Here is a 24,485-nt window from a genome sequence, read left to right on the forward strand (position 1 = left end):
TCTAAACTGAAAGCGAATGTTGTGAAACACAGATAATGTATTTCCTGCTTTCTGGCCTTGTAGCGAGTACTTTGTCTCAGAATGAGTAGAGATGAAAGGAGAGAGAGTATTGAAGATTTTATTCCGACCTGTTTTGGTGAGCAAATATATGGGGAAAATAATTATTCATTAATGGGTAGTATTTGCAGAAAGTAAAGATGAAAACCTCCATGCATCAGAAGATAAAACAGACTTGTTAAACATAGTTATGTCTTCTGTATACATCTTAGCTGCATAATGCCCAGATTTTTACCTCATATTTTTTATCTGTTCCTCATAAAGTTTGTGTATTTTCTGACAAATAAGTGAGAAATTAAGTCATTAAATAATGACAGACATTTGAGTTTCAGACTTCATATTCTTCAGAAAATGCATGCTAATGGGAAAATCTTTTATTCTAGCAACTTTTTAAATTTGTAAGGGCAGTAATTAAAATCTGTCCCTATTTGTAGTCTTTTGCCTTATTGTTTTTGGCTTTGTCTAAATGTCATTCTCTAATTGGTTAAGATGTAAGGCGACTGGGTAAGCTTTAGGATTAAAAAAAAGCACAGTTAGAAGAAGAAGAAGCAAGAGACAGAGATAATATGCTCAGGACATATGTGCCTGGATACAGGAAAGTATCACAGTAAAACAGCAGAGCAGTGAACAGGCCACGGTGTGGCAAATGTGGGACTAAGTGTAGACATCAGTGATATGCCCTGCTCAGTTTGGGAGGTAAGCACTATTCAGAAGAGAGAGCCATGAGCTTTTAAGTGTGTCTACTAAAGGTATATATGGATATATCATCTTATGGGCCTTGTAATCATTTACCTTATATTGTTTCTAGGTGGACACATATGAATTTGAAGGCCTACAGTTCGTGGAATGATGTTTTGGAGAGACTCACTGCACTGTGATCAGTTAAAATGATCATAAAATGAAACCATCTTGCACAAGCTGCAAGAATTTATAAGTGGAACAGGTTATATGCAACTAAACCCAGTTTGTGCATACTTTATAATACTTAGTCTAGAATCTTTAGGAAGTAGATTGTGCCTGGCTACACAGTCCTTAAACAATCTAAGCAGTATTACCCACAGCACCATATCATTTTGAGCTGTAGTGATCACACACGCGCCACCTAAGGTGTAGTTATAGCATGCCAGGTTTACACAAAGCCAATAGTTGATCCTTGAAAACATCAGTGTAAGCTTTGCAAATGCAAGTCTTATCAGTGCTGTTTTCTATGGTCAACAGCAGGAGGCATATCAGCAACAACAGACTTAAAATACAATATCAACAGATATAATTTATAGTTTTCCTGTAGTGATCACTGAATATGCTGTAGCCAGTATAAGCCAAAAATGCCAACTAGGTGAAACCACTATATGAGTTAAAAGGTGTGCTAGTCTATAGTGAGGAGGAAAACAGTGAACATACGAAATGGGTCAACGTTTAAGAAAAACTGTAACTTACTTAGTATAACACTGTACATAACATAAAAGATATACAAATATAAAAATAATCAACAGTAATCCAACAAAATAAGCAAAGCCACTTTAATCGCATAAATTACTAGTTTAACTCTAGACATTGTTTTTGGCAGCTATGTATTAAATCAGAAAGCCCACCAGCTTTTTAGCAATGTGAGGTTATATTATGAACCAGTTTTCAAAAAACAAAGTCCAAAAAATAAAATACAAAGAAAAGAACAAGTAAATATGGTAGGGCTTATTAAGTTAACGTGTAAATCCAGGCAACATGACATTAGTCTCATTCCTTGTAGCAGCACAGTTCACTGCCCTGATGATTCAGGCCTTTACTTGGCAGTCAGACTTTCTATGGCATAAAGCAGTAGAGGAAGACAGCAGTCATTGTAGTAACTGTCAGGTGGGTAATACAGTGAGATGACTTCCGCAGTGGAACACATACCATCAAACAAGTGGAGCAAGCCCTGCGCCCAGATGCAGTGTACCCAGTGTATCCTGCAAAGGCATATTCAGTACACAGAGTCTACGAGTAGTAAGAGGGCATCACAAGTGCCTAATATGAATTTGATAAAGGTCAGCATCATTCAGCTGTAAAACCTCCATCCTGGGAGAGATGTGTTGAATGAAAGCTGGACATAAAACCAGTCAATCTGCAAAACATGAACTCAGGTTTGTTACAATGAACACAGGTTCACTGACAGGATGCAGGTTGGAAGTGGTTGACATAATGATAGGGGGACACTGGACATCCTGAAGCTAGGTGACAATGTGAAAGGGCAGTGCTTAGCATCCAGAGTCTACTACGCAGTGAAGGATGCTCTAGAAATGTAGTGGGAACTTTATTGAGGAATAGTCTTCCAGGGTTGGAGTTAGCATAACAGTTAAGGGTAGTGCCTCACAGATACAAGGTACAGGGTTTAATTCTTTCCATTGGGATGTAAAATTTAACTAGGTTTGAAATAGTTCACAAGGGCAAAAAGCCTAGTACTAACCTAAGAAGCCATGAACCTAAGACAGAAAGAGATGCCATCAGAATTAGTAATAAGCTTATGGCAATCAGGCTTCAGTGTAAAGACAGGGAAGTATTCATAATCTCAGCATATACCCCCACAACAGGGTTGTGATAGTGAGGAAGAGTGCATTCAGGCACCAGATGCATGACCTACTGGATAAAGCAGCAGGACAATGTGAGCTGGTGATGGTAATGGGAGACCTGAATGGTCATGTTGGGAAGGAAAGAACAGGATATGAAGACTGGCTGGGTCCACGTGGGTGGGGCAACAGAAATACAGAAGGAGAGTCATTCTAGATTTCTGTCTTGCAAATGGTTTTATGGTGCACATGTATAGCTAGGGTGGGGTAAAGGGGGCAGATGTCCTGGGTACAAGGTTTTAAGGGGCTTGTTCAACAGTAGTGCAGTTCCAGTGTTTGTTTTTGTATTGGCATGCCTGAATGCTGCTACAGAAATTAATTGTCAGGACTGAATGAAGTGCTTTCTAAAGTGCTTTGTGTGTGGTATACGTCTCCTTCAGAGGGCAGTGCCAAATTGGAGAAGGGACTTTTTTGTCCCTTGGACCTAGCTTGCTTCTGAGGTTAGGCCTGCAGAGAACAGAGCAACAACCTTTTTTCCTCCTCAGCTTGAGGGATGCTATATCAAGGAATGGCACCAGGCACTAGATGACCTATGGCACTATGATGGTGGGCAACACATGATTCAGCAAGACAGACATTCACAAGATCACATACAAGAGTGGATAGCATGCAACTCAGATAAACTTCCCAGTTGTAAGGAAAGGGCATTGGGGTAGAATTAGTGATTGCAAAGTCATTATCAGTGAAACAGTCAGCCCAAATCATAAACCACTGGTTGCCACAGTCAGTTTCAAGCAGAGACTTGGCTGAAGACTAGGACAGGAATTCAACTGGATCAAATGCACAAGAGTTCAAAGAAATACTCTGGGCTCTAGTCACTCAGGAAGAAGAGTAAATAGGTAGCGATGAAGAATGCAGCACCTCAAAACAGCATGTGTGAGGACTACAGAACAGATATGTAGCTGAGCCAAGTATGGAAATAAGATACATAGGAAAGCTGGTAGTGAAATGCATAAGTCCAGGAAGTTATCAAAAGAAAGAAGGAGTGCAGTGAAAAGTGGGAGATAGAAAATATGGACCAGGCAAAGAAGGAATACTGGTTGGGTAACAAACAGGCTAAGAGGACAGTAGCAATAGCAAAGAACAAGACATCAGATGCATCTACTTGCTTTTGGAAAATGACCAGATGACATAAAAAAATAATCAGGTTGCAAGATAAAGGCAGGATGACAAAGAAGATAATAATCTTTCAGAAAGGATGCCAGCAACAACTTGCTCACCAGGCTATAGGACATCACAGGCAGATGGAAGGTTTACTTCCAGTAGCCTCTGAATGAAGAAAACCAAGCAAAGGCTGTACTGCCGCAGGCATAGCCTAAAATGAGAGAAGAATAACAGCCCCCCTTAGAAGTGATAACAGTCCTAAGGAAAAAAAGAGTCAGGGAAAAAAGCAGGTTTAGATGCAGATATGATCAAGACTTGGAGTGAGTTAGGGGTACATCAGATCCTGAGGATCCTTAAAGTAGCTTCGAAAGAATGGGATGTCCTGGATGACTGGAGAACAAAGATCCTAGTGCTGATGTACAAGAACAAAGGGGATGTTCACAACTGTGAGCTGTGTAGAGGTATCAAGCTCCTGTCACAATGTGAGAATCTTCTGGAGAGATTAACTGACAAACAAATATGAAGAACACTAGAAAGTAAGATGGAGGTGAACAGTTTGGATTCAGATCGGAATGCAGTGCAACTGACCTGATGTTTTCCGTGAGACAGATAGCAGAGAAGAAGCTAGAGATGAGTAAATTGTCCAAAAGAGCATTCTTAGACCTGGAAAAAGCATAAAACAAGATTCCAAGAGTGGGTAAAGGACTTCCCTTTATCTCAGCAGAGAAGACTAACTTAGTAGACATTTTGCAGGAACTGAGACTATTTGGAAGGTCACTGGCTTTGAAAACTGTTTTTAAGAATGTTAGCAATGAAATTCTTAAATTTACTAAACCTAGTGTTTTTACTCCCAAAATGCACCCGATGGTTGATACCTTTATTTCAGTGTGCGATAAAGAAATTAGAGAAATATTTGAAAATGGCACAACACCTTCTTATTTTAATTTAAGTAGGGATGGATGTGATGCATTGTCAGAATTAAAATCTATGCAGTCCATAGAGATTAGGCCTCCTGATAAAGGGGGAGGTGTTATAGTTATGGACAAGGAATTTTATATTATACAAATGCATTTATTATTGAATGACCAGACTACATATCAAAGAATAACTGGGATAGATGTGAAAGCTGTAACAGATAGACTATCTGTCACAGTGTTTGACTTATATATAAGTAATATGATTTCAGAGGAACTCTTTAAATATTTTAAAGTTGAAACCCCTTTGAGTCCGGTAATATATGGATTACCTAAAGTACATAAGGACACAGAGAACCCACCTATGAGACTTATAGTCTCAAGTAAAGGGTGGGCAACAGAACCACTATCCATTTATGTAGAAAAATGTTTACATCCGGTGCTTGAAACCTGTAATAATGTGCTAAAGGATTCCAAGACTTTTTTTACAGGCATTGTACAATAAGGTTATGGCAGTCAATTGTGAATATTTTCTTGTGACTCTAGATATAACATCTCTGTTTACTGTCATTCCGAATCATTGGGGTATGAAGAACATTAGTAATTTATTGAACACTAAACAGGTATTCACCAATGAAAAAGTGAATTTGATCTGTAAATTGCTGGAAATTATACTGGAGAATAATATATTTGTTTTCAGGGATGACTACTACCTCCAGAAGATAGGACTAGCTATGGGCACGGCACATGCCAATAGCTACACCAATCTGGCATTAGCTGAATGGGAGTATACATAATTTTTACAAAATAATGACTACAGCAAACACTTATAATGGTATACCCATTTTGTTGATGATATGTTTTTTTTCTGTGGGGGGGGGGCTCCTTGCAAGAGCTAGATTTGTTCTTAGAATATTTATACATGACAACAACATTCTTGAAGTTTACTTATAAGTCTTCATTAGAAGAAATTGAATTTTTGGATGTGCTTGTCAAAAAGTCTGTGATTAACAGATTAGAAACCAGCTTATATAGGAAACCAACTAGGAGAAATTCGTTGCTTCATAAAAACAGTATGCACCCAAAACATATTGGTAAGAATGTTATGAGGGGACAGATTCTAAGAATGATGAGATTAAACAATAGTGACACACAATTGACAGCAGCTCTGCAAACCCTTGGGGAAAAGTTTATAGAGAGGGGGTATTCCAAGCATGAATTTGATATGTGTGTAGTGGATCTACTTAAAGAAAGTGGAAGGAAAGGGAAAGCATGCTTTTCACAACAGGAAGACCCAGGAATAAAGGCCAACAGCACTGAAAACAATAAACTTAGATTCCGTATTTCTTTCTGTGAAGTCTTTAAAAGGAATTGGAACATCCTGAAAGCAGTGGAAGAGCTAGAGGTAGTGATAGATGACACACCTAGCTTTTCTTTTAAGAACAAAAAAATCACTCAAACGTCTATTATGCTATAAAACACAAGGAACTGGAATGAAGAACATCTCACAGAGACGAGGTACTTTGCAGGAAATGTAGAGCCTGCAAATATATACATTCCTGCATCACCTTTGTACATCCGCAACTGCATTTTGAGATTCAAGCAAAATGTTATGCAGACAGCAAAACCAAAAATATAGTATATTTTAGTTTCTGCCAAGTCTGCCAAGTTTTTTACATAGGGAAGACTAACAGAATGTTAAAATGATCATATACTAGAACATGTCAGGGATATAAATATGTTTTTTACATAGGGAAGACTAACAGAATGTTAAAGGATCACATACTAGAACATGTCAGGGATATAAGTATGCTTTTTACATAGGGAAGTTAACAGAATGTTAAAAGGATCGCATACTAGAACATGTCAGGGATATAAGTATGTTTTTTACATAGGGAAGTTAACAGAATGTTAAAAGGATCGCATACTAGAACATGTCAGGGATATAAGTATGTTTTTTACATAGGGAAGACTAACAGAATGTTAAAGGATCGCATACTAGAACATGTCAGGGATATAAGTATGTTTTTTACATAGGGAAGACTAACAGAATGTTAAAAGGATCGTATACTAGAACCATGTCAGGGATATAAGTATGTTTTTTAGATAGGGACGACTAACAGAATGTTAAAAGGATCGCATACTAGAACATGTCAGGGACATAAGTATGTTTTTTACATAGGGAAGTCTAACAGAATGTTAAAGGATAGCATACTAGAACATGCCAGGGATATAAGTATGTTTTTTACATAGGAAAGACTAACAGAATGTTAAAAGGATCGCATACTAGAACATGTCAGGGATATAAGTATGTTTTTTACATAGGGAAGTTAACAGAATGTTAAAAGGATCGCATACTAGAACATGTCAGGGATATAAGTATGTTTTTTACATAGGGAAGACTAACAGAATGTTAAAGGATTACATACTAGAACATGTCAGGGATATAAGTATGTTTTTTACATAGGGAATACTAACAGAATGTTAAAAGGATCACATACTAGAACATGTCAGGGATATAAGTATGTTTTTTACATAGGGAAGACTAACAGAATGTTAACGGATCACATACTAGAACATGTCAGGGATATAAGTATGTTTTTACATAGGGAATACTAACAGAATGTTAAAAGGATCGCATACTAGAACATGTCAGGGATATAAGTATGTTTTTTACATAGGGAAGACTAACAGAATGTTAAAAGGATCGCATACTAGAACATGTCAGGTATATAAATATGTTTTTTACATAGGGAAGTTAACAGAATGTTAATAGGATCGCATACTAGAACATGTCAGGGATATAAGTATGTTTTTTACATAGGGAAGACTAACAGAATGTTAAAAGGATCACATACTAGAACATGTCAGGGATATAGGTATGTTTTTACATAGGGAAGTTAACAGAATGTTAAAAGGATCGCATACTAGAACATGTCAGGGATATAAGTATGTTTTTTACATAGGGAAGACTAACAGAATGTTAAAGGATCACATACTAGAACATGTCAGGGATATAAGTATGTTTTTTACATAGGGAAGTTAACAGAATGTTAAAAGGATCGCATACTAGAACATGTCAGGGATATAAGTATGTTTTTTACATAGGGAAGTTAACAGAATGTTAAAAGGATCACATACTAGAACATGTCAGGGATATAAGAATGTTTTTTACATAGGGAAGTTAACAGAATGTTAAAGGATCACATACTAGAACATGTCAGGGATATAAGTATGTTTTTTACATAGAGAAGTTAACAGAATGTTAAAAGGATCACATATTTGAACATGTCAGGGATATAAGTATGGTTTTTACATAGAGAAGACTAACAGAATGTTAAAGGATCACATACTAGAATATGTCAGGGATATAAGTATGTTTTTTACATAGGGAAGACTAACAGAATGTTAAAAGGATCACATACTAGAATATGTCAGGGATATAAGTATGTTTTTTACATAGGGAAGTTAACAGAATGTTAAAAGGATCGCATACTAGAACATGTCAGGGATATAAGTATGTTTTTTACATAGGGAAGTTAACAGAATGTTAAAGGATCACATACTAGAACGTCAGGGATATAAGTATGTTTTTTACATAGGGAAGACTAACAGAATGTTAAAAGGATCACATAGTAGAAAATGTCACGGACATAAGTATGTTTTTTACATAGGGAAGACTAACAGAATGTTAAAGGATCACATACTTGAACATGTCAGGGATATAAGTATGTTTTTAACATAGGGAAGTTAACAGAATGTTAAAGGATCGCATACTAGAACATGTCAGGGATATAAGTATGTTTTTTACATAGGGAAGACAAACAGAATGTTAAAGGATCACATACTAGAACATGTCACAGACATAAGTATGTTTTTTACATAGGGAAGACTAACAGAATGTTAAAGGATCACATACTTGAACATGTCAGGGATATAAGTATGTTTTGAACATAGGGAAGTTAACAGAATGTTAAAGGATCACATACTAGAACATGTCAGGGATATAAGTATGTTTTTTACATAGGGAAGACAAACAGAATGTTAAAGGATCACATACTAGAACGTCAGGGATATAAGTATGTTTTTTACATAGGGAAGACTAACAGAATGTTAAAAGGATCACATAGTAGAAAATGTCACGGACATAAGTATGTTTTTTACATAGGGAAGACTAACAGAATGTTAAAGGATCACATACTTGAACATGTCAGGGATATAAGTATGTTTTTAACATAGGGAAGTTAACAGAATGTTAAAGGATCGCATACTAGAACATGTCAGGGATATAAGTATGTTTTTTACATAGGGAAGTTAACAGAATGTTAAAGGATCACATACTAGAACATGTCAGGGATATAGGTATGTTTTTTTACATAGGGAAGACTAACAGAATGTTAAAGGATCACATACTAGAACATGTCACGGACATAAGTATGTTTTTTACATAGGGAAGACAAACAGAATGTTAAAGGATCACATACTAGAACATGTCAGGGATATAAGTATGTTTTGAACATAGGGAAGTTAACAGAATGTTAAAGGATCACATACTAGAACATGTCAGGGATATAAGTATGTTTTGAACATAGGGAAGTTAACAGAATGTTAAAGGATCACATACTTGAACATGTCAGGGATATAAGTATGTTTTGAACATAGGAAGTTAACAGAATGTTAAAGGATCACATACTTGAACATGTCAGGGATATAAGTATGTTTTGAACATAGGGAAGTTAACAGAATGTTAAAGGATCACATACTAGAACATGTCAGGGATATAAGTATGTTTTGAACATAGGGAAGTTAACAGAATGTTAAAGGATCACATACTAGAACATGTCAGGGATATAAGTATGTTTTGAACATAGGGAAGTTAACAGAATGTTAAAGGATCACATACTAGAACATGTCAGGGATATAAGTATGTTTTGAACATAGGGAAGTTAACAGAATGTTAAAGGATCACATACTAGAACATGTCAGGGATATAAGTATGTTTTTTACATAGGGAAGTTAACAGAATGTTAAAGGATCACATACTAGAACGTCAGGGATATAAGTATGTTTTTTACATAGGGAAGTTAACAGAATGTTAAAGGATCACATACTAGAACGTCAGGGATATAAGTATCAAGAAGGAAACTAGTGCCTTGGCCAAACATGGAAACAGAAGGGGCACAACACACATTTAAATTCCTTGTACTAGAGATTCTTGAAGAAGGGGTTTGGGGAGGGGACATAAGAAATAGGACTGAAGCAGCAGATCAAAGGTGGATTATAAGGCTGAATGCTGATAAATATGGTTGCCACCCCTCTGTTTTTTTGCGGACTATCCAGAAATCAAACTGATTCTCCGATAGTCCGGAAAACACTGTACAAACTCCGGTATTCTGTTTCAAAAAAGAAAACAAACTATTGGAGTTCATAAATCGGCTGATTTACAATGCTGTTTTTACAGAAAAGCATAGTAAATCAGCTGAAAATAGGCAGCAGGAATGGAAAAAGAGGGCGTTCCCTGCCATGTGATGCCATCGTGACATCACAAAATGGGCGGATTATGGGAGGGAGAGGGGTGGGGTGGGCAGGGTTACTGGTGATGTGAGGAGTGTGGCTTTACTCTGGTTTTAGCCACAACAAAAGGTGGCAACCCTATTGATAAACCACAAGGAATCAACTAAGCTGTCTCACTAAAATACTTCATCAAAGCAAGGGCACTTAGACATTAAATGTAGTAGGCGAAAGCATCATATTCTTTTTTTGTTTTTTTAAACAAAACATTTATGTCATTTTAGACTTTTATGCAATAAGGTTTCTGTCACATAGAGTGTGAATATTCTGAAGGTTTTAAAAGAAGTTAGTAATGTTGTTGATTGGTTAATTGTATTTTAATTAAGTTGAGCTGCTTATTAGATGAGTATATGTTTGAATAAGATGAAGAAGTTAGTAACAGCAGTCTGATGAAGCGGTCAGTGTGATCATGAAAGCGCGTACTTATTTCCAGTACTTTTTGTAATAAAGTTGCGTTTACTACAGCCGTAGTGGTTTGGCTCAGCTTTTCTACTTGGAAGACTCCAAGAACTCTGATTTGGGAAGCTCTGCAAAGGTTCCAAGTCCTGACATTGGTAGAATTGGTGCAGGTTACATACAAGGACCAAATGAAATAAGTATAAACAGTGTTTGTTCTCACAGATGAGTTTGCAATGGGAGTGGGTGTGCATCAGGGTTCAGATTTTAGCCATCCACTGTTCATACCAGTGATGGACTATATTAGTAAACAGGCCAGAAAGGACAGATCAACAAAGCTAATATACACAAATGATGTGACATAGACTCTGAAAAGTAACTTCAGCCAATGATAGAGGAATGTAATACAAAACTGATGGCACACAGGGATAAAATGAGTACACAGAAGGCAGTTGTATGGCAGCAAATGGAAATCAGAAGAAGTTGAAAATTGAAATAGAAGGAAAAATAGTGAAACTGGTTATCAGTTTCAGGTATCTGGGAGGGATGATTGAGGATAAGGGAAGTTTGAAATGAGGAAGTCAATGCTAGAAGCTGCAGCCAACTGACATAGGGTGTCAGAGTAGTGTGTGACAGAAGAACGTCAAAGAAGCGGAAAAGTAAAATATACAAAATAGTGGTTCAGCTAATACTACTGTATGGTACAGAAACCTGTGCAGTGAAGGCAGACCAAATGCAGAAGCTAGAAATGTATACTGACGAAGTGCTTAAGACAGGTTGATGCAGACTGTGAGATAAATGAATGAGTGATCCAATCCAACCCCCACCCCCCAGTAAGGAAACCTCCATAAAAAAAATTCTCCAAAGCTAACTTCATGCTACTCAAGTCAAAAGTGACAAACTTCATGACACCCATGCAGACGGGAACTGAAAGTTCAACTGCTGAATCCTACACTAAGGCACTGTATGAGCACATCCACTCATGCATGAATTGTGCCATCCCAAATAGAACCAAGATGCTCTCATCCAAAAAAAGGAAGCCAATCTGGTGGGACCCTGCCATAAACAAACTTTACAACAAAAGGAAGAAACTGTTGTAGAAAAGAGAAAAATCCCAGGATGCAAAAAACTCCCTTACCAGCCTCAGTAAGAAACTGAGATCCCTCATAAAATCCACCAAAGCTAGTTACGAAAATAAAATTGCCAAAGATTCCAAAGACAACCATAAGCCATTTTATAACTATGTCAAGAGTCTAAATGGCAATGCTCAGATCAGCTCTGAGCTAAAACAGAATGGCATTAAATATACTGATCCCAAGGACATTGCCAATATCCTGGTAGATCGATTCAGTGCCAACTTCACCCCCCTCTCACCTCCTAAATGGCCCGTCTCAATACTGGAAGATTGCCAAATTCCGGTAATAACGGCCACACAGGTAAAAAACGCACTCTCCAAAGCTAAGAATACAGCATCCATGGGACCAGATGACATCCCTGGCTGTGTACTACATGAACTACAAAATGAACCGGCACGTCACCTAAGTGTTATGTTTAATAATACCCTCACCTCAGGTTTCATGCCCACTGAGTGGCGCACAGCTACAGTTATCCCACTCCACAAGGGGGGATCTACCTTGGATCTCGGGAACTACCGCCCCATCAGTCTGACGAGCCTGATCTGAAAGGCCATGGAACGTATTATCATGGAACTTATAAACAAAGATATTGGCAACCTTAAAACACTGGACCCCACCCAGTTTGGGTTTGTGAAGGGCCGATCCTGTCTCCTGAACCTTACTGACTTCTTCAAATCAGTCTCCAGAGCTATGGACGAAGGTAAGGCAGTCCACACAGCCTATCTGGACCTTGCCAAGGCCTTTGACACCATCCCCCATTCTGGAATCATAGATAAACTTACTAAGTTGGGCATTAATCCCTACGTCACTCGATGGGTTGCCAACTGGCTTACTGACAGAACCCACACTGTAAAAGTAGCTGACTCCAAATCCAGCTCCAGACAAGTGACAAGTGGAGTACCTCAGGGTTCAGTCCTGAGACTTCTGTTGTTTGGCATCTACTTCTCTGAAGTACAAGCCAACACTAAGGGACTCTGGCTAACAAAGTTCGCAGATGACTGCAAACTGGGAGTCATTATTGAATCCACAAATGATGTGGATACTCTACAAAAGGGCCTTACAGAAACAGATGCTTGGTGCCAGAGCCATGGGCTCAAGCTCAATGCCAAGAAATGTATAGTTATCCCCTTTGGGAAAAAAACATGCACCCATGAATTATCACATAGGCAGTACACTAAACACCGAAAGTGTGATAAGAGACTTAGGGACACAGGTAGATAGTGGTCTCACCCTCAATAACCACATCACCACAACAGCCAGGAAATCCTTCTATGTTGCACACCTCATCACTAAGGGTTTTCATCCAGAAAAAAAGGAGGTCTTTGTTCCACTGTACTCATCTCTCATTAGACCTATTATAGAATACAACGCCCCATTTGGTATGTACCTCTCAAGACATCTGCAACAACTGGAAAGGCCGCAGAAATACCTCACTAAAAGAATCACAGGCCTAAAGCAGATGCCCTATGCTGACCACCTTAAAAAACTCTAGCTATACTCTGTCACATATCGTCTACTCCAAGGTGATCTCTGCTTAACATACAAGGCCATGTCAAACCCAGAGCTGTTGGACATGCTACACTTAAAGAAATCCCAATCCCTCAGAGCCACACGCTCCAGGGATCTAAATCTTGTCATCACAATAATCAAAACATGCTGGAGGGATAGGTTCCTGACCCAGAGACTCTCCAGCCTCTGGAATAGACTGCCCATAAATGTCAAGTGGAGCGCCTCTTTGGCCCCCTTCAAAAGGAACCTTGATGATTGGATGGGAGAAAGGAAATTCACCCCGGGGATCATGTCAGTCGCCCTGCTAGACAGGGGTCCAGGGAAGTAAACAGTGTGGGAAGAAATAGCCAGGGAATTGTTATGGCTAGGCTTGTAAAGGCCCTAGGGCCGATAGCCTAGTACCAACCTATGAACCTATGAGCCTATGACCATCTCAACAGAAGCCAAAGCAACTCCAGTTACAAAGAATATCTAAGTGAACAGATTGCTGTGGTTTGGGCACATGTTCAGAAATGCAGAAAATGATTTGGAGAAGACAGTTTGGGAGAGACTGGAGAAGGCAAGAGGAAATGAACAAGCCTAGCAGAGAGCCGTATGGATTGCATGAGATAAGACCTGTGACAGTCAGGCCATAACTGTCTAACAGGGTAGGACAGTGGCACTGAACTGAGAGGGGTAATGGCAGTTAACACAACCCTCGAAGTCATGCAGAAAAATGGGAACAAACGTTTTGACGATGATGCAGATTGGAGCAGTTCATTTTCTACATCAGCATCAGTGGAGAAAAATGCAGGAAATATTTGCTTATTTTTTATTTAGTTATGTATTTGCTTTTGTTTACCATGTGATCTGGTTGCACCACCATTTTGTACATCATACTTTTCCTGAGTGAAAAAAAATAACCATTTTAGTGGGGGCCATGGGGAAGAGCTCAAACAAAATCTAAAGCAACAAACAATGAAACATACAGTGTCATTTAATCAGGGAAAAATACAGCAGAAAGCAGAAGAGAAAAATACATGTTAGAGATATTTTTGTGGAACAGTCACCAGCCTCTCCAGGAGACATAGCAGGTAGATTGCAGAATAAGGTGCCTTTTAAAGTAGAGAGGACCTTGCTCATATATAATTCTACATGTTAAAACCAAAATTTTAAATATTAACCAAGCCAACACCAGCACACCACTGCATCTCTTACATAACTACACTAATGTCATCACAACAAGACTTACCATTCAACACTCCAGCAGTGAGTTTTGCACCTACTTCAACCATCCAGGTTTGTATCAGAGAGCCTATGGTACAAATCATTGCAGTAATCAAGTATCAAAGCTATATTAGCACGTAACATTCTCTGCCCATATCAAACCACAGAATAAGTGTCTTAAGTCAACCTATGAACACCTCAACAGAAGCCATAGTAGCTCCAGTTACAAAGAATATCTAAGTGAACAGATGAACTTCAAAACATTGAAATAATAATAAAAGCGAAATAACAGTGTTTTTTTGTAGAGGGGCAATCCCCCCTGCACCCTCACATGGGGTGCACCTTCCTCATACACAGTTAATTATATATACCAAATCTGAGATCACTCTACAGTGGAAATGATCAAATGCCCCACTACCCATTGTTTGTGAGTTCTCAAAAAAAAAAGCCATCAATGCGCAAACAGCTTTACCAACATTTCTTCTGTGCTATAACTATATGATTCAACCACCTAAAGGTCACTCCATGAAGGATAAGCTGTGAAAGGTTGAAGAATTTTCTAGAAACCATACAGACACATTGGTTAAAGGAGAGTCTGTTTTCAGCATAAGTACACAAGTCCCCAGCGAATGTGACACATTTGAGTGGAATGATATCAATACAGCAAGTTGTAGTGATGTAAAATCCACCAAAAGAAACCGCTCCGCATATCCTTTCATTCAGAAAATGCCCAGATTAAAACAACAAGGCTTTGTTTAGTCCAGTTATTCCTGGAGAATTTATCAGTGATTCGATAATGACCCTCAGTTTGTGATCATCAGAAAATTTGGTTAATTATAAGTCCATTGATATTAGCTTTCAAGCAGAAAAGTGTATACTAATGAGGAAGAAGCCCAGGACAGATTGTGAAACAGAGCCCTGTGGGACAATGAGTGCAGTGTTTTCTGTCTAGAGCAAAAGCCCCTGACCTTAATGGAATGGGTTTTAGACAGATGATTACATATGCAGTGAACTATGTATAGGTTTATGTTGAGGTTGGTCAGTGTCCATAATCTCAGAATGGGGATAGTGTCAAAAGCAAAGTCAAGGTCCAGGTATACAGCTTTGACCCTTATCTATGGTCTCAGTTACCGTCTCAAAGAACTTAACCAGGTTATGCTGACATGGCTTGCTTTTTAGAAAACCAAACTAGTGTGTATCTAGCTATACAAGGCCACCTATATCATTGTTTCGTAGATCACCTATAATACTTTCACAGCACTAATAAACTAAATAAAAATGACATTACAAACAAATAAAATGCATCATTGCATATATAAAAAGTGCTTCAAAACTACAATAGATAACTATATGAAGCACTCTATTCAAAAATAAATAAGTAAACTGCCTAAAGCCCTTGTTCAGTGGAAAGGTTACTCAGTTACAACAGCTCTATGAAATCAATGGGAAACAGTGATGCTAAAATATAAAAACTGGGAAAATAGACATATGGAATATACTATGATCTGGTTTATGTACTAAATAAAATGTTTTGCATTGTAAAATTAGGGAAATTTGATAATTATTTGTGGGTTCATCAGTAATTCCAAAACTCACTCCCTAAACCTTCAGTACAAGATATATATATATATATATATATATATATATATATATATATATATATATATATATATATATTTCATTATTATTCACCAGACATGCACAAATTGCAGCTACATACTGAAAGCTCACTTCACTGAAAACCTCATTTGACTGAAACTCATTTCGTAGAAAGGTATATGCCCTGTTCCCTACTGTAGTGCTATCCAGGAGTTAGTATATATATTATATATATATATATATGGGTCTAGGTTACAACGTCGACAGATGAGAAGACCGACAGCGAAATCACCGACGCGAGAAGATCGACGGATGAAAACACAGACGCGGAGAACACCGAGATGGGGAAAGGATGTGTAAGTATGGACGTTAGGGTCGAGTAAGGTAAGTGTGCGATGTTGGCGGTCTGTAGGGGTAGGGGTGGGTTAAGTGAGTTAGGGTTAGGTTAGGTAAGGGTGCAGTAGTGAATGTTTTGGGTTAGGGGCGGGTTAAGTGAGTTAGGGTTAGGGAGGCGAGTTAGGTAATGCAGTAGTGAATGTTTTGGGTTAGGGCGGGTTAAGTGAGTTAGGGTTAGGCCGGTTAGGTAAGTGCAGTAGTGAATTTGTTTGGGTTAGGGGCAGGTTAAGTGAGTTAGGGTCAGGGAGCGGGTTAGGTTAGTGTGCGATAGTGACGGACCTTAGGGTTAGGGTTTCGGTTAGGGTAGTGGATAGTTGTGTATGTAAGGTTTAGTGTTTGTTTGTTAGGATTTAGTTGTACTTGTGTTGTGTGTGTGGTTTTTGGTCAGGGAATTTGTTTTGTTTATTGGTTGTTGTGATGATGTGTTGAATGTGTGTGGTGTCGTGTTTGTGAGCTGTCGATAATGTGGTATCGGTGATGTCGTTGTCGATGTTGTGTGCTGTCGGTGTTATAACCTAGAACCATATATATATATATATATATATATATATATATATATATATATATATATATTGTCTTCTGGAATGAATTATTCATTCAACTTGTAAGTATCCATGTCTATTGTTTACAATGTTTAAAATAGGTGGGGGCTACTTCCTCCACACCCCCCAATGTGGGGGGCTTTGCCCCCCACCCCACTTATCATATATACTAACTCCAGGATTGCACTACAGTGGGGAACAGGGTATATACCTTTCTATGAAATGAGTTTTAGTCAAATGAGTTTCAGTGAAGTGAGCTTTCAGTGAATTGTGCTCTGGCAGCTGAGTTTCAGTGAAATGAGTTTTCAATGAAATTAAGTAGATCCATATATATATATATATATATATATATATATATATATATACAGACACATCTAATTAATATTAGCTTTCATGGAGAGAAGTATATGCCAATAAGGAAGAAACCCAGGACAGAGGCTACAACAGAGCCCTGTGGGACAATGAGTGCAGTGTTTTCTGTATAGAGCAAATAACCCTGACTTTAATGGAATGGTACTATTAGACAGATGATTATGTATGCAGTGAACCATATAAGGGTTTATGTTGAAAATGGACAGTGTCCATAATCCCAGATACACACACACACACACACACACACACACACACACACACACACACACACACACACACACACACACACACACACACACAAAACATGTACACATACGCACATGCAAATGAAGTAGCAGACATATGTGTAGGCCAAAAGTAGCACACTCAGGAAGCTTTAAACTGTAATTATTGACATACTGTTTTAGTCTGAGTAACCCTAGAAAAGATGATTGAAAAGTAGAGGAAAGAACTGGAGAAAAGACTGGGTAGGACATATGCAATCCAAGCAGAAAAGAATATATCCAAACATGCCTTTTGTATGAAATAGACACATTGAAAAAAGGACCTAACTTTTGTCAGTAGGAAAACAGAAAGACAAAAAGGAAGAAATATGCTAGTGACAAGTACCGACAAAGAAATCTATCCCAGTATGCTTTTTAGGGCAGTTAATATGTAAAGTAAGAATTTATTGACCTCATTCACTCTCCGGCATACACATCAGAAAAGAGTGGTGATATTGGGATAGTTATCCATCTAAAAAGCAAGAGCATCTCCACAGAAGTGATACAAGTGGTAAGACTTACCATCTCCCAAATATAAGGAAAAAGTCTGTCCCCAAAATATTCTGTTGCTTCAATGGGAAGCTGGGATGGCAAGTTGTCAATTGAACATATCAAAATTCCACTGCCTTCCACACTGAAACAGTAAATGATATGGCATAAATATAGATACAAGAACAAGAAAAATTAAAAAAAAATCTAGGCTGCAATATATTTCTTACTTATAGTTCAGCTTATCTGTTAAATGTTGGGAGGGTGACCTAATGGTTAAGGTGTTTTACAAAACACAACAAGAGCACGTTTGTTCTCACAAGGGTACTATTGGCTAGGCTTAAATGGCCTCACAAGCGGGCTAAGTACTCTACTAATCATCTATGAATCTACATCCCAAAACTAATGCCCATACCCAGAGGTTTAATCCATGCTCATTTATCATCTTGAGCTTTAGTTCTAATTATCTGCTCACTTTTTTCCATGTAAGGATTAATGTTTGCACCCCGTGGTTTAACCCGTGCTTACCTATCATGCGTGAAGTGCTGATCGGCATCGTACATGCAAAATGGCATGTCAATTGTAGTGCATTCAGTCATGAATTCGATTGAACCACCTGTATCAGCAGAGATGTCACATATAGCTAAAAATCTAACACAGAAAAAGATCCACGATTAAAGAAAGCGTTATCAAAATAAACTATATAATTATTTAAACTGCAGAAAACTTGTTTTGATCATTTCAGTTTTATCAGCGTATGTACAGCAGAGTATTGTTTTGTTATAAAAAAAGTTAGCTCTAAAAACCTACATGCAAAAGAAACAGTGAAACAATGTTAAAACACATCTGTTACCACACATTCACCAGCAGAGGAAGTTATCTGAATAAAGAAGCGCGTTAAGCATGTTAAAATGGGTACCTGTGCAGACCACCTTGCATACACTGTTTACAAAGCTTAGAACTGTGTTTAGTGCTTTTTATGAAATATTTGTATTAATATAAAAACAGATTATATAGTTGATTGCAAACTGCCTTTAGACATCAAGTACAGTTAATGGTATGAACTATACGTTGCAGGGGTGTTGATGTCACTAGGATGCTGTCCATTAGAGACATAGATGCCAAACCAGGGATGAATTTCCTGTTCCCCATCCAATTGCCCAAGTTACACTAGAATTGGGTTAGGGAGGAACTCTACTTCACATGGACGGGGAGCCTGGTCCAGAGAAGGGGTAGTCTCTGGGATACATTCCTCTCTCTCCAGCAGGTCCTATTTATGTCACAGGCAAGGTTTAAATCTTTAGAATGGGTAATTCTGGTGCTATTTGTCTTGTGGATATGCAGGAGGTCCATCAGAGTGGGATCTGGGAATGTTCAGTATGCCAGGCATGGATCTCCCCTCAACAGTCTGTATGAGACAGAATACAAGGACAGAGCCTTGATACGGTATGCATAGGACATATTACTCATGCCCTGTATTCCTTTAGTGAGGAACTTCTTTGGACATTCCAGTTGTTGAATATCCTTCGCTTGGTACATACCAAAGAGGGCATTGTGCTCAGTGATTGGTCTGATGAATGTCAAAAAAAGCAAAACAATGACTTCCTTGGACTTAGATGCCAAACCTTTGTAAGTTAAGCAGCATAGAATGATTTCCTCACTACTGCAGACACGTGATGGTCAAAGGCTCGATTTCTGTGTGTGTCCCTAAGTCCCTGACTGCTGGGCCAACTCTAACTGGTGTGTTGTCAGTATGATAGTTACCAGGGGTGGATGACTTCCTGAAAGATACTATTATGCATTTGTTGGCATTTAGTTTTAGTCCATGGCTCTGACACCAGTTGTATGTTTGCGTCAGCCCTATGTACGTATTCTTAGGAGGTCAAATGCAAGACTCTTATGATATTTCATAGTCACCAAAGGCCTTAGCTAACTCTGCTACATCATTCCTTGTTGAGCAAGTCAGATGCATAGAAAAGGGCAGTTGTAAATAAATTACAAGAAGAGGAGAATCTGGGCAGAAATTACTCCTCACCACAGGTGGAAACTTGCAAAGCACAGGCCTGTCTCTCTTGGTGTTTCCTAAATGTACATATTTCTTGCAAGTTACGTGTGCACATTATAGTCTGCAATGTAAATAGCACAGATTAGGTCCTTACAAGTTGTCAGGCATGAGGAAAGCTAAATATGGTGGAAGGGTGACAGAGAGAGGCATCATGAAGGTGCATCCAATATTTAAATCTGACAGCGCTGGCTGAAATGTGAACTGACGTTCTAAATCTGAAGGCACAGGATGAAACCTGAGCTGATATTGTGAATAATGTAAAAATCATGTGACTAGGAGCAAAAGGATGTGACTAATCAAGTGAACACCCTTCACCCCTTATTTTCCTATTTGCAGGTAAAGAATGTTGAGATTCATTTATATGTACAGCAAAAAACTAGCATAAAAATCCAGGATCTGAAGCCCTTTTTTAAGTCCAAACTGTTGTGTTTCTTTCCTTCTTATAATGTACTGTCAATTTACACCCAGGTGTATGATTTCACTTTTAATCTGTACTGACTCTGTTACAACTCATTGAATATTCCAATGTCATTAGGTTTCACCCTATTTTCTCTGTCTCTTGTAATACGTCTACTAAGTTATATGTTCTTAAGTTAATTCCTACAGTTCTTCCACAATATTCATCAATATACGCATCAGATCAGACGGAGAATTCAAAATGTCACTCATACCACCTCCGGTTATCACTGTCCTCTGTCTCTTATCACACTGCTGATTCCTAATCCAGTTTGCCACCTTTTGCGTCACTTTTAAACTGTGGAAGAAACAGTTTTTCATGAAGCAAAGAAAGTAAGGCCTTAATGAAAACTAACTGCCACTTACTTCTGATTTATAATCCTAGCTAACATGTTAAATAAATTACTGAGATCATTCTTTTCACAGAATTTAAGACATTCATATTGGTAAACATGACATAATGTCAGTAGAGGGTTGCAGCTGACTATAGTTAGCAGATGCTTCCTTGGCACTACCTTTGTATAATGTGCTCGCTTGCAGTATTGTTGAGCCTGATTCTGCCAGGCACTTCACGAAATAAAAGAGCTAACAATACTGCCAACTTCTCTGTTTACATATTCCTCAGTCTCCACATACAGCTACAGCTTTGCAGCTTTTGAAGTGCCATTTTTATTAATTGTTATGAGGAGTAGGACAAACCCAGAATCATACAGACCCTTAAGTCTACTTTCATGTTGTGGAAAAATAATGGAGAAGGTAATACTGGATAAGTTATTGTCAGAACTGGATAGGTTAGAACTTGAAACCATATATCAGCATGCATATGTTGAAAATAGATCTATTACCACCTGTAACATGATGTTCTATAACAATATAATAACAGCTATGAATGAAAAATTGTGCTGTGATGTGATTTATATAGATTTAACTTCAGCATTTGACAGGGTCATACACAAAACACTGATCAATAAATTAGTACAACTAGGTATTGATGCACTGTTGATAAGATGGATAGCTGCATGGCTTACAAATAGGACATGACAAGTATCACACACCAACTGGACAGGTGAAATCCTTGGTTACAGTCAAGGTGTCCCACAGGGCTCTGTACTAGGCCCTTACTTGTTTAGAGTGTATCTTTCAGACCTTACGTTTTCATCTGAGGTGTTCTACAGTCTATATGCTGATGACCTGAAATTGGGTAAACTGATTACAAGTGTTACAGAAAAGGCATGTCTGCAATATAATTTGACTAAATTGACCATTTGGGCACAGGAGAATAATATGTTGATAAATGCATCAAAAACTAAGCATATGAGATTTGGGAGACATAAAGTGAAAGGTGAGTATATAATACAGCCCACAATGATTGAAACTGTAGACTCATTTAAGGACCTGGGTATATGGGTAGATTCAGCTATGAGTTCTTCTAATCATATCAACCAATTAGCTAATGATAGTTATAGAACTATAAGTTGTATAAAAAGATGTATAAAGTCTAGGAAATCAAACATAATGAAGTAATTGTTTGTTAGTTACATTAGACCCAAACTTGAGTATGGAATAACAATATGGAAACCCTATAAAAAAACAAGCATGAATAAACTGGAAAGTGACAGTGGAAATATACTAAAGGCATCCATGGATGTGAAAATCTAAGTTATTATGAAATACTAAAATATCTGAACTTGTATAGTGTCTCTTACAGATATTTAAGAGAAGATCTCATTCAGGTATATAGGGCATTTTGGGACAACTACCTCTGGGAATGTTTGGGGTTGTAATTAGCTTGGAGTGAGCTACTGGGGCTGAAAGCTTCAATATGTGATTCTATAACATTAAAATTAGCTCGTTTTGAACTACTGGGGCCAAATGCTAACATAGTTAGGTCTCTAAAAATTTTTTATTCTTGTAATTAGCTCAGATTGAGCTACTGGGCCTGCAAGCTAACATAATTGCATCAAATTGTTATAATTAACCTGGATTGTGCTACTTGGGCTGAATGCTACAAACATTGGCTTTAAACATTGTAATTAGCTCGGATCAAGCTACAGGGGATGGACGCTATAACAATTGCTTCTACACTTTCATTTTAACTACTGAAAATAGCTTGGATTGTGCTACTGGGACTGATAGCTACTACTGCTTGTTCTTAACATTGTATGTAGCTCATATTGAGATACTTGGACTGAATGCTAATTACTGTGCCTAAATATAAAGCAATAGCTGCCTATTTGCTTCTGCCATAGCTTTTCTGGTGCTGCTAACTACAATTGACTGAGGTCTGCTAATGAATGTTTGTTTTATTTTCCTAGCTGATTTTGCAATAGCTGCTTATCTTGTTGCTGCCTTGTTTTTTATGTGCTATACACTATAATCAGACTGAAGTCTGCTTAAATGAATGCTTATTATGTCTCTGCATTATATATTTTCTTAGCTGTACATCCCTACTTACACTCACTCTCTACTCAGCTTCTACTTGAGCCCCTACTTACACTCATTCACTCTTTAGCTTCTTTCTGAGCCCCCTGCAATTTCTACTTATCCCATCTGTCCTGGAAATGCTAGCAACCTCTCTCTCTCTCTCATTACAGCTTGCTTCTCGGGTGCCTCCCCTCATCAAAATTAAACTTTAACTGGAAAACCCCTGCAAAAGACCTCTGCATTGGACTTCCTATCATAGAGTTACCCCTTCAACATGCTTAGACTAGCGTGTATGTATCTAGACTAGCTCTTGGAATGTATACAATATTGACAATAACATACCCATAGTGAGCATATTAGCAGCCTACCACAGCCCCTTACGCCCCCTCAGGCTACACTGTACCCTAGTCTCTCTTCCCCAAGACCAACTAGTTTCACTCTGTACCCCACCCCATTTTCACCACTAGGTGGCAGCAAACTCCCACTATAGTGAAATGCTTGCATTTATGCTTGCGTTCCACTTTTATTCCTAAGCTAAAGTTTTCAAGCATCTCTTTTTTGGAAAGTGAAACAGTCTGCTCTGCCCTTAACCTCTAATTCAGACCAAATCTTTGCAATTTACCTTTCTCTAGCCTACACTCAGTTCTAACTACAGAGCCCCACTAACTGATTGTTTCTTGCTGCTCTGTGGACCTCTCACACCTACCTGGCTCTTCCAGCTCCATTTGCCCTGGGGCTCACTCCGCTCCCTACCCTGCCCCCAATTCCCACCCGCCCCAGCAAGCTTACCTTTATTCTTCCCTATCCCCTCCCAGCCTGCCTTATTATCCAATAGAAGCTCTTCCCCTATTATTCCACCTACTTACATCCATCTCACTTACTTATATCACTCTTCCTTCCTAACAATTAAAGTCCCCTCTTCTGTCTTATACTTCTAAGAAAATCAACTATATCTCCTCACAACCATCCCTCTTCTCCTAATCTACACCAATCTTTTTCACTTTGATCTGACATGCTTTCCTTAATGCGTCACACTCTCCAGGCCCCCTGCTTCCTCCTTCTGTTCCTAATTCCCTTATTCTATACCACCTCATACTACTCTGATATTTGTCGACTATTACCTACAAAAATAACCTCCATACAAACCTACCTTTATCCACACTCTTACTCTCATTTCCTTTCTATCTCACCTTCACTCAGTCAGCCTAACCCTCTGCACCTATGCCACCCTGAAGTCTTCTCCACTGCTAATAAACTGAAACATAAACTAATCTTAAATCAACCCGAACTCTTACTTTGCAAACCTAAACAGCTAAAGCTCATTTCTTTCAACACTCTAATCTTAGCTGGAGATATCCACCCCAACCCTGATCCCAGCCCCTT

The 24,485-nt window shown here is 38.3% G+C and overlaps 1 protein-coding gene across 1 annotated transcript in view; it reads right to left on the minus strand.

Annotated features, from left to right (window-relative positions):
- The window catches only part of LOC122815899 (alpha-aminoadipic semialdehyde synthase, mitochondrial-like), a 1,132,937-nt gene that overhangs the window by 617,743 nt on the left and 490,709 nt on the right, over positions 1-24,485 (minus strand). The window contains exons 10-11 of the mRNA XM_044088745.1: positions 18,686-18,808; positions 18,191-18,302 (exon numbers count right to left, since the gene is read on the minus strand). Of these exons, the coding sequence (XP_043944680.1) occupies positions 18,191-18,302; positions 18,686-18,808 (235 nt within the window). The remainder of the gene's footprint in view (positions 1-18,190; positions 18,303-18,685; positions 18,809-24,485) is intronic.

Source organism: Protopterus annectens, chromosome 11.part0 (assembly GCF_019279795.1).
Source record: "Protopterus annectens isolate FY-2018-M chromosome 11.part0, PAN1.0, whole genome shotgun sequence".
Taxonomy (NCBI): Eukaryota; Metazoa; Chordata; order Ceratodontiformes; family Protopteridae; genus Protopterus; species Protopterus annectens.